The 12,143-nt window shown below is 44.1% G+C and overlaps 1 protein-coding gene across 2 annotated transcripts in view; it reads right to left on the minus strand.

The window, feature by feature from the left end:
• The window catches only part of RPN1 (ribophorin I), a 54,713-nt gene extending 42,787 nt beyond the window's left edge, over nt 1-11,926 (minus strand). Inside the window, exons 1-4 of one of the 2 annotated variants that reach the window (XM_086939300.1) lie at nt 11,839-11,926; nt 10,515-10,798; nt 2,450-2,514; nt 153-459 (exon numbers count right to left, since the gene is read on the minus strand). In XM_086939300.1, the coding sequence (XP_086795426.1) occupies nt 153-459; nt 2,450-2,514; nt 10,515-10,739 (597 nt within the window). In that variant the 5' untranslated portion in view covers nt 10,740-10,798; nt 11,839-11,926. Of the gene's footprint in view, nt 1-152; nt 460-2,449; nt 2,515-10,514; nt 10,883-11,838 lie in introns of those variants that run through there. The other variant, XM_086939299.1, reaches the window with a different exon arrangement.
• Nucleotides 11,927-12,143: the final 217 nt, after the last annotated feature.

A 12,143-nucleotide genomic window follows, 5' to 3' on the forward strand; every position in this document is an offset into this window, starting at 1 on the left:
ATCGACTCCTTTTTGGGCTTCCAAAGTGGTTAAATCAACAATTGCTAAGACAGCCACATGAAGCGAGCCAGTGTCAAGAGGCTCTGTAATTGGCAGAGACAGAGTTTATATTAAACACAGAACACAGAGTCCAAGAGACATTCAAGGCATACCTGACTTAATGGCTCAATGTCTTTAAATGGCCCATACTCGATGACATCTTCTGATCTAGTAGGGTTTCCGAGCTTGGTATAACTCTCAACATTTCTGGAAGCAAGCTTCACGCGGGTTGTTTGAGTCTTAGTTGGGTACGGAGAGAAGAAGTAATGATTTCCCTCAAATATGACTGACTGCTTCTCTGCCTGAGTTATGTGCGTCGGGTATGGCTGCAGGACATGTGTGTAGACTGTTTCTATGGTGACTTTAGTTTTGGATCCAGGAGAAAGGGATGATGGCAACTTAACCAAGTACTGTTTTACACTGAAAGAGAAAAAAAGTTATATATATTATTTTACACATTAAATGTGCCTTAGTTCAACAAATAGCTTGGAAAGCAATGTGCAAACCTTTATGATCACCAATGGAAAAAAATGGTTTGCAGCCTTTCTCTGTGTATTCAAAGATAATAACCATAAAGATAAATGTCTTTCAATGAAAACGATTTGTTCCATGTAAGGTGCTCTTAGAACAAAAATCTACAACTATCCCTCTGATTGATGTCCTCATCAAGCCAGAGACATCTACGACAGGGATAGCAGTAATATTTTTTGCACGGCAAACAGCAAAGTTTTCTTTTGAAACACACAATGGGCAGTCAAAGATGTCAAGTGTTTACAGCTATCACAAAAATCTCCACTTGCAATTCCTAGGTAAAAAGTGACATGTTTAGTAGGTAGCGGCATAATCACTGGCTCCAGACCGCTCTACCCCCTGGTCTGCAATCGTGAAGTCCAACAATGAACACTTCTGTAATTGGTGCAGGTAGAAATATCTTTGTGCAGTGTCTTTTAACTGATTCCAAATGGTACAGGACTTTATAGGCTTCCGAGTGATGCAGTTCAGCTCGCGGTGCTCGGAAGCAGGTAGGACCGATGAAACACATGCGGCATCTGTGTAGTTTGTGAAAGCCACCACATTACCTCATTGTTTCGGTACTGGAGAGTAGCTGAAAATTAGCGGATACACGTGAATGTGAAATTAGAGATTGGTAAAAATATTGAAATGCGGACTAGAATTTTATCAACGAGTATGTATGATGAGCAATATAATAATACTAGGACAGAAAAAAAAAAAGCAAATTTCGGTTATTTTCAATTCAATCTTTTAAAAAGTTGTACAAATACCCTTCTATCGGTGAAGGAAAAGAAAAAGAAATTGGGATCCAAATAGGACGCCATACTGGGATTCTAATACCGGTCCTAATATTACAAACCAGCATCTTTAGCGCACAAAAAGAATGTTTCTAGAATCAGACGGGTAATGTCTGAAGACATGTGAGATTTTTACAAGTTTGAGAGATAAAACAACACGATTAGAAAAATGCATGAAAAGGCATCAAAGTTTAGAATGCGAGTGTTTGAGGCACAATGACATTGAATTTGTTGATGACAACTACTTCTACCTCGGCCAGATTGTAGTAATTTGGGAGGTAAAATAAGACCAGTGTTGAAGAGTGAGAATTGGTTTGCTCTAATGACATTAGAGGGCCTGCTTCAAGTCCAGCATGATAAAGGCAAAGTAAGGGAATGTCAGGTTTCATTTTCAGCTACTGAAGAGAGCTTCAGCCTTCAAAAATGTGATCCCGATTTGTGAGGCAGCAATAAACCTTAGCTCAAAGTACTAAAGTTGTAGATCTTTTTAAAATCCAAAGGAAGATGCTGCTGGGATACTTTATCCCCGAGCTAATGACCATCTACATTGATGTATGACCCAGCTGACAGAATAAAATGAAAGATCCTTCCAAATCGGGGGGAAGGTGAAAATAGCTTTTTTGTGTGATGTGGAGGCCAGAAACAAATCAATACTTGAACACGACGGCATTTGGGGTGCATTATATGATGGTTACATAAACTGGTGATATTTGAATTGGTTAGTGATATCGGTATCATAAAGAAAGATGTGCGTCAGTGACGTTTGAATATTAGCAGTAAAGCCGATCTGCTACGTTTTAATCTTTTTTAAAGCAAATTTTGCTTAGCATAGTGTTAACATAATACTGAACTGTAGCATGCATTTAGCATTTTTCATTGTTGCCAGTGGTTTTTTTCAATAAATAAAATTTTGCACAACAGGATGCAACGCCAACAAACTCAAATGCCCCAGAAAAAATGTATTGTCATTACAGCCAATACTGTTGACAAGTTCAAATACCTCAAAAACGGAACAATTTCCAGTATAACGGCCCCTGAAGTGAAAGTCAGTCACAAAGCATTCGGGTCAACGTTTTTATTACATGGGAACCAGGTCTTACCTTTTACCCTTGACTTTAGATTCACGTATTTCCAAATGACCATCCTCCTCGCCTTCGCCTTTTACCTAATCAAAATTAAAAACAAAGCAAATCAGTGATAAATATTTTTACACGTAAATAGGCAGAAAAAAAAGGTGCGCTGCTTGAAATCACAGGCAAAACTTTTATTCAAAGGCCACGACTGAGTGTCAAAAAGTCTGCACCCCCAGAAAAATGCCGAAATGTACTATGGGGAAAAACGGCCATACAGATGACAGGACATGCAGTATTTGGTGCACGATGCACTAAAATACTCAAGACTCATCTTTGGACAAAACTGGTAATGTGTGCTACTTATTGCACCAGGTGAATTCTGTGATTTTATCGGGTGTGATAAATATTGCATCCTACAAGAGGGCACTTCTAATCGGGGGATTGTTCTACTAATGGCTGGTGGTGCAACTCAGTTTTCAGTAATCCATGGGAGAGCTCAATGTCCTATGGCACAATATACACGATACATAAGGATTAGAATGTGTGACACTAATTTTTCCTACCCGCAAATTAAATCTTTTTTGTTTTAACCACATGGCTGCTAGGCGTTTTCCCGTCCTGCGCTGAAAAATATAAAACACCATAAATCATGACGAGCTGGCCTTGTCATCCGCGCACGGCAGGTAAGCGCCATGACGAGCCCAGCTCGTCATTAGCTTCGAAGGGGTTAAATGTAATAAACAAAGCAATCCAGCCAAGGAGTCTACTTCAAGTATGATTCACACAAAGGAGTAAGGTGTGTAGTGTCCAGCCTTACCAGTGCTCTGTGGCCATGCTGAGCTCAGGTGACACCTCCACACTCGAAGGTTTACATGTCACTGAGCGTCTTGGCCAAGATGAAATCCTATACACTGAAGCTGGGAGGGGAATCTGGATGTGTCAAGAAGGTAACCCACTTTGCCTCCTCTTCATGAACAAAGAAGCCTTATGCACACATGAAGTCTGTCTGCATCCAGTTTGCAGAGAACTTCTATGGGATGCAGCGCACCATGTCCATGCAGACAGAATAATACAAAGACAGGCAGTATTTTGAAAGTGACACAAAGATGTGACAAAAGTCCTGCGAAGGGTGTCCCCTCCGAGAGGTCGCAGTTGTTTCTAAGGGTTGCCATTGTAATCACTTATGAGGCTTTGAGAAGTCTACAGCTAACCAGAACTAGGGATTTTCAGAAGCATTTAGGTTTCGGATGGTAACCAAAATGCCCATTAAACTGAACGTTTTTCCAGGGAATACAAGTTGTTTTTAAGAATACCGATTAGAAACTTATAATAGCTTTAACTCTGATTAACAACAGTTTGTTATTTCACTTTTTTTGTATTTATTGTAATAAATTTGCATTTACCCTGGACCACAGCACTCACTGGCAGTGTCTGCAGGCCCTGGATACAAGATGTGGCCTGCAGTGACATCCTCCAACTAGTAACTCCGCACACAAGGAGGACAGCGTGATGCCATGCTCCGCAGGCACTAGGTGCAACCTTTAGCTGTGCACCTTGAGGCTACTGTCCTAGGTACAGGATGTACCTAAGCTATTTCCTCTGCCCAGGACCACAGACTCTAGTACCCAACATATGCCGCTGTTCTGCCAAATCCTGAGCCCAGTTTACACTAGGCACAACCTTCAGCCACACCAAAAGGGCATAGCACACAGGGGTTGGTCTTTGGCTTTATCAGGGGACATGCAGCCATGTCTTACACCCAGTCTCCAATGCCCAGCGGGCACAGCCTGAGGCCTTCTGACACATTGAGAGCCCAGTACTTATTTCTGAAATATTTAACGGCACGGTCTCACGGCAGCATGTTTTACATTCTAGCTGTCCAAAAAAATCCTGATTATCTAAAATGACTTACTCCACTTTTGCTAACCTGCACTTTATCAACACTAAAAGAAAACGTATGCAGTGATCTGATTTTAGAAAGTTATGTGATGTTTGCTATACACGGCAAAAAATATAAGGAATACAATTTTTGATTTTTTTGTATTCAGCACCATAAGAGCCACAATTACGAGTGCCCCCAACGTATCCCTTTTATTTTGACAACTCAAAATTAGTTATGAAGCGTCATAATAATTTCAAGTTGGAGAAATAATGGGGAATATGAGATTTAGCTGATTAAAACGCAGTAACAAATGTTTCCGCAAAAACTACTTTATGCTCTCATCAACCCGTACCACACCCCCTTTTAAACAGATTGCGGCTGCTTTCAGTAGCTGGACTCTCCATGCTTAAAGCAAAAACTTGTAATTACTAAGGACCCAGTAACTACGGTTACCAGGTTTATTGCAATGCACGGCCCACTTGTAATTGAGGTCTAAGCAACAGTACCAAATTTACATAGCACAGGAAATTAAAACAAGATTTGCCATCATAAACCCAGGGACAGCATTATGCCAGAAAAGCTGACAATCATGTTACAGGTGTCCAGCATACCATGATTTGCATTTTGGTAAGGATGGCCACCATCATGCTATGGATGACCACAAAGGGTCTATAGAGGGTAGCTCATAAGCCTCTTATCTATACCAACTGGTATGCCTATTGTGGTGTTTATTTTATTAATTCAACAACAATAAAATATAAACAAAACCCACCCCTAGCACAACACAACCTAGCAGAAAACGCAATTGCACTATTGTGTTGTCTTGTGCTGTAGTCTGTTGCATTATTGTTTGCCTTTTGTAGTAGTAGTGGTTTATGTTATTGTGTTGAGGTGGTATAGTAGCAACATTTGATCTGTGTTTTTATATTTATATTAACGGGTTTGCCTCAGTTTTCAAGTAAGATTAAAGTGACCACAAGCCACTGTTTCAGATCACTCCTACCTAGACGGTGACTGTTGAGCCCAGGAAGCCCCTAACTCCTACATTCACACTCGTCTGAAACAGAGTTTGAGTTACCTTTGCAAACAGTTCACATGCTGCGTTTTACTAAATGTGTATTTCGGTGAAGGATAAACGTGCGTCAGTACTACTGAAAAGAGAATGGTACAAAGCTACAGCTTGATTGAATACAGTGCACCGTTTTGTTCGTTTTGAAATGTACTTTAACATTATGGGGAATATTTACCAATCGATGCTATGAAAGAACGCACTCGCTGCGGAACTTTCATCACACAAACGTTATTTACAGCAGTATAAAAATGCCCACGTTTGCTGTGAAAAGCGCTGCACCAACATGAGCCTGGGGTGGCTAGCGCCTAGTAAGGCGTGCTCTGCACGTGCTAGACTCCTTGTCATCATACGCTGCCTGCACGAGCTGCTCAGTCTCTGCTGACGTGTCCCGAACCCGGCTCACATGCGGAAGAGCCCGCGGCGGCCTCTGATTAGCCACCTCTACCGCACGGCAGCCTCTGATTGGCTGCATCTTCTGTAAGCACACACTGCTACTTCCTCCAGAAGCAGGCAGATGGCGTGGCCGCCTCCACGGAAGTGTGTTCTTAATCTGGGGCTCTGAGTTTTAGCTGCGATAGTAGTTTGTACAGGGGTCCTCAACGAAAACATACACCTTAGCGATGCCTATGCTATGCATGCATGAGTAAACATTATGCAGTACGTTGTATCGAAAAGATTTGCGTTTCTGAAACCTTTAATGTTGCTGTGAGGAAAATATATATAATACACAGTATCGTTCCGTAAAAGGCCACGTCGACCAATGTGCTTTACTACCGGTGGGAAGTCTGTGTTCTTAACTTAAACATAGAAACCCGCCACATATCACCATGGAATGCTTGTAACGTCCAAATAAAGATACAACAATAAGCTCCACTGCGGTGCCTAATATAAAAGCGATCATACTAAGAGTGCGCGCTGCACTTGAATGGGCCCCGTTTCTCGGTGGAGAACCTGTTACTAAGTATCTTCCCTGGGGTACAGGGGGAAATGCATTATGCATGAACGTCCAACTGAAGAGTTGCTGGGGGACCACAGTTGAATACGAACAGGAAGCAGTTGGTCCTCCCCTTACTCGGTAGGTAGATTACACACATACAGAGTTGAAGGCATAGGATTCCTTCCATATCTCTGACAGCGGTGTGTGAGCAACACTACCCCTGTCTACCCCACACAACTTAACCATAAAATAAACTATCGAGATGAATAGGATGAAAGAAGACCACGAGCAATTAAGCAGATTAACGTGCAGTGTACGAATAGGGCCGACTGTGGGCGGACACCTGGCTGAGACCACAACAACGATGCCAAAAATCACACTTAGATGCGAACTAGTTCCCAAGAAGGCGCTCTGCCGTTCAACCGACAGTAATATTGGAGAGCACGAATGGATTAAATTAACTTCTACATAAATGCACTGACTAGAAACAAACAGCCCAAACACAGTGCTCCAAACACCTGCTACCTGCCCTTCAATAAAACGTGTTAAACCCCATGGTAATGAGACGCCTTAAACGTCTGCACACAAACCCTGCAAATCGCACACACGAGTTTATAGTCTACATATTTATTTCGTGCAGGAATGGTATTTCACGAAAACGTTTATAAGGGGTCAGACACATTACAGTGAGAAATAAACTAACCCTCAATTCTAAGCAAAATGAGCATCTTAACCAGGGAAGGATAAATAACTATAAAAACCTATCCTTGCTTCACATCATGCATTCTAATAACTGTGCTTCTAATCCTATTTAATATGGTATAACTGCTCTACTCTAATAATTTATCACAGTTTAGCTGGGATATCACAATGCTTTATCTCCGGCCTGAAGTAGCAGGCTGTGAGATGCAGGTAGCACAGCATACTGAACTACTGCTGGAAATATTTCCTGTAGAAACTCACCCACAGCCAATAAGCAATAATGTTTATTTCTGGCCTGCAGGGATTAATCAAGCATTCTAATCTAAGCTACTTTTGAGAGTTCACTTGGATTAAACTGCTTAAAATTATTTAGCAAACAATTACAAGGGGCATATTGGCAGGTCTATTTATATAGCAGATTCCACGTAATGACAAAGGCAGTATCTCTTTACATGAATAGCAAGAATGGGGCAATGTATTATAACATACCCGGTAATACATGGTGTATAGCTAATAAAAGGCACCTCTGAATTCGGTGAACTTAGAAAGAAACCAAACCTTCCCCACATTTCTTTATATATGGTCTAGTATCCATTTTCAGTACTACGGTAGGATCACAGAATTCATTCATGATTTTTGTAGCATCCATTCAATGTAAATACGAGGGATGTGTTCTACAATGTGCCATAGATAAGAAGCTGCAATAAAAGCATTTTATAGGCCAATTAACCATCTTTCCATAAAGACTGAACACAGATTAGATCTTGGTTTGCTGGGAGTAACAAACCATAGAAATTGAAAGTTTTAGCAAGTGAAAATTTGAGAAATTCAACAAAACACTCAGCAACCTAAAAGCAAGATTCTCTACATGAAGAGCCTTGGGGAGCCATGGGACTAGCGCATCAAAGGAAGGCGCCCTTGGAAGAAGTAGCATCAAGAAGTAGCATCTTCTTGAATAAGGGTCAAGAAACCTATTCTACTGGGAGAAAATTAGGATGGTGAGAACAAAAGACATACACAGGACAGACATGGGATGAATGACATAGGCTAGGCACCGTTGGCAAAAGTGAGCAGGTGATAGAGCAAGACGGTAGTCAGAGGACTGCTCATAGGCAGGTGGGGAGTTCAAACCGTGTGCTGTGACCAACATTTTTTTAAACTTTGTTAAACAAAAGGAAGCAGTAATGTTGTCCATGGAGGAAGCTGATCCAATAGTACAGCTCGATCACCACTTAACTATTTATCAGAAGTTGAATCAGCGAGCAGTGAGAATATGTTGACAAAATGTTTGAAATACAGAACAGACCGATTCGGACAAAGGTGAAGACGATTTATGAGTGATTATGAAATTGGAAGCTAGGTTACAGTGCGCCATATCACTTAGGGCCCCGATAACTAGTTTTGGAGGTGCAGGAGTGGGCGCCACACTCCTGCACCACCAAAACTCACCGCCACTAGATTACATGTATTTTTGTGGGCTGGCGGCGTGGCAGTTTAAAGGCTCATTGGGAGCCTTAAACTGCACTGCCAGTACAAGGTTCTGTTCTGGAAGGAATGCACCATGTTGTGCATTCTTTCCTGTACAGAAAATGGGGATGTAAAACTACCAGGGGACACAACATGTGCCAACCCGCATGCTCCCCTCGTGCAGCAGGGCTAGAGCTTCATTCCGCTCTACCAGCAGTCTCATGGAGAAAGAAACTCAATAAGATGGCTGGCAGTGGGGAATGTCGTAATATGCCTGGCCATGCCTCAGGGTACCACCAAGCATATTACGGCCCTCAGACCACAGTCGCGGCTGGTATGACTCGTGGATGGGGTGTCCAGGTGGGGAGAAAATTAAAAACAACAAAAATCCTTACCGGGTTCCGCGCCGCCTCGGCTCCTGGCCGGGTCCCGCATTTTCCTGCCTCCAACAGAACAGGAAGAAGGCAGTCTCCGTCCCCGCCCCTAAGCCAATGGCAGTGTTGTGATTGGTGAGGACGGCGCCCAGTCGGGCGCCTATGGGGAGGCCATTTTCTCTATGTAGGCTGCATGCTGCCTACATAGAGAAAATCCTGAGTGCGCATGACTGGTTTGGTCTGCCCCAGAAGGCCGACCAAACAGTCAGGGCCCACAGCATTGGGCAAGCCACTCCTCCCCAACCCACCCCCCAACCCACAACCAAGGATACCCTGCTGCTTTCTCGCAGTGCGAGAAGCAGAAACATAAAATGATATTTAAAATACCACTTTAGGTTTCTGCTTCTCGCAGTGAGAGAAAGCAGTGGGGTGACGCTCTTCTGCCCTTATGGAGGAACCACCCCTGTCAGACTGCCATGCCATCGCCAGGCTGGCAGGTGTGGCGGTGCAATGGCAGTCCGACCGCCATAGTTGTAATCCGGCGGTCAGAATGCGACAGCTGCACCACTGTGAGTCTGGTGTTCCGTAGGCTGCCAGACTCATAATCAGGCCCTTGGTGATGACTCTGCCCCTCCGCCCCCCCCGTATTGTAATGGATACATTACTAGACTGATATTCAAGTCACACACCTGAAAAATCATCGCCATCCACTTGTGAAGTATACCAGAAAAATAAGAAGAAAAACACCTGCAACTAAAGTTACTTAGGGGACGAGAATATTCCACTGATCTTTGGAGCTTACTATCTGAGTATGGATACAAGACTGCCTTCATATTATGTTCTGTGTAGAAGACATGCTTGCACATAGCAACTATGTGTACTACTATACATATATGTCAGCAACTACACGACACCGGGCAGAACAAAGTTAGACATACCTGTTAACACATGACGTCACTGTACTTGAACGTACACCCTACCATCACACCTAAGTACAATCACCCCAAAAAATGCTTCCCGTGCTAGGCGCATGCATGTCAAGGACAAAATGTGTGCGCAAAAATATAGCTCCATGTACTAATGCCTAAAATAATTACTTACTAAAACAAGTGACCACTTCATTAACAGCAAAAGTCTTAAAAGAAGCACTGGACACTTTGTAACTCACTGCACCGCCCAAAGATGTACAAGTGAGACTCATACATGATAAAAAGTGCCCCTTATTTGTGCACCTCGCCCATCCCTCCACCGATCGGTACACAGGCTCGACAGCAATGCTCTCATTGGTGTGTGCAATTCTTATGTGACACAACCTCCTATTCTGTCTGAATATACAAGTCAAAGGCTGCCACAGGCTGTAGTTGTGCACAGGTGTAAGAGCTTGTTGCAGCCTGTACACTGCATGAATGGCATACATGAGTGACACATGCATTTCATGAATGGCACCGATCCCAGGTGTGTGAGCAACAGCATTCCCAGTGGACCTATCCCACCTGCATGTGCAAAGCACACTAGTGTCAGATCTGTCAACCAGGTGGACTATGCACCCTGGTCTTTAGCACTGTGTCTGCAACTGCCCCCTCCACCCCTGGCACCATGTGCAGAATAAGGCTGCGCCCCACATCCCATGGCACCATGTGCAAATGTAGGTTACTGACCCCCAGGTAGGCCAGATGGTTCTCCAGGTCCGGCTCCAGCGCCACCAGGAAGGAGTTAGCGGCGCCCGGCCCCTGGCAGCTCAGGGTGACTTCGGCCGTCACTTTGGCCAGGTGGGTGCTGAGGTCCAGGGTGCGCTTCACCTCCTCGTTGATCAGCTCCTGTGCCTGGCAGACACAGAGCAAGGCGGCGGAGGCCAGCAGCAGGCGGGTCAGGGAGCCCTCCATGGCGGGCAGACGGGAGGGTGAAGGCGGCTGGAGAGAGAGGAACTGCGGCTGCGCTCACTCTGTCGCTTCCTTCCCTGCTGCAGCTGATGACGCTTCATTCAACTCCAGGCCAAACATGGCGGCTGCGTAACCCCGCCTCCGGGGAGGTCTGCGCAAGCGCACGGCGCTGTCAAACGAAAAGTACTAGAACAAGTTAGTAGAACTCGTCACAAGGGGCAGCCACCTTGGGAGTTGTAGCGCCTCAATTAAATACAATTATTTTCAATAGGCTTTCTGTGTCATGACAAGTGTTCTGGGCAGCGCTTATTTTTAGCTCATGGGGCTCACCGTCATTCATTTTTGGGAACCGATACGCATTTTTCCTCTTCGGACATCAAGAGAGCTCAAAAGACTCAGGACTGATTCACCAATGTAAGATGACACTTTTGTTTAAGTTTACAATTTTTTGGGTATTCGTGAATTATGTTTAATATTTTTTATAGTAATATTACAAATGCAAAGACTCTGCACTTGCGGTGGAGTCACCACGCATGAAACGATAGGCCTGCCATTTTATGTTCAGAATTCTCCACCCGACTGCTGTGTCTCCACAATCGTCAAGTTACTAATAGTAATATTAAACTCGCAGTTTGTGAATACCCAAAAAATAGTTTAACTTATGTACAGTAGTTGACTGTAGGCCCACATACTTTGTACATAACTATGACACAGACAATTAAGTGTAGTGCTTCAAACTGGCCATGAGCACGTACACTCGGGCTCTTTAACTCGTTGCGTGCTCCGGTCAGCCGTTGGCCGACGGGAGCACTACCTCCCTAGTGCTGCGAACGGTCAACGGCCGACGCAGCCATGCCTACTTCATCAAATTCCCGCACCGTGGCAGAATATCCGCTGCAGTAAACAGGTTAATTGGTAAGGTCACCTGACCGGTGACGCCTGTGTTGGAAGGGTATATGGGACAGCCCTTGAGGGAGAGTCTAGTGAAACACTAGACTGTCCAGCAGGAAACAACATTCCTCCCAAATTTTATTAAAAACAAAGAAAACAAAAGTCCAACCTTTGGGCAGGAATGAAAAACAACTAAAACTGCTGCGCTCACTCTACCGCTTCCTTCCCTGCTGCAGCTGCTGACGCTTCACTCTACTTAAGGCCAAACATGGCAGCTGCGTAGCCCCGCCTCCGGGGAGGTCTGCGCAGGCGCACGGTGCTGTCAAACGAAAAGAACTAGAACGAGTTAGTACCGGACTCGTCACAAGGGGCAGCCACCTTGGGAGTTATTATTTGCATATAGCCATGTCTGAACTGGGATGGCAGAGTGGGCTAAAGAACGGTGATGGATTAAACCCAGATCTTTTGACTGGGTGTGAGTGTTTGATTGATTCAGATGCTCCGTCCATCACCACC

Source organism: Lissotriton vulgaris, chromosome 9 (genome assembly GCF_964263255.1).
Source record: "Lissotriton vulgaris chromosome 9, aLisVul1.2, whole genome shotgun sequence".
Taxonomy (NCBI): Eukaryota; Metazoa; Chordata; class Amphibia; order Caudata; family Salamandridae; genus Lissotriton; species Lissotriton vulgaris.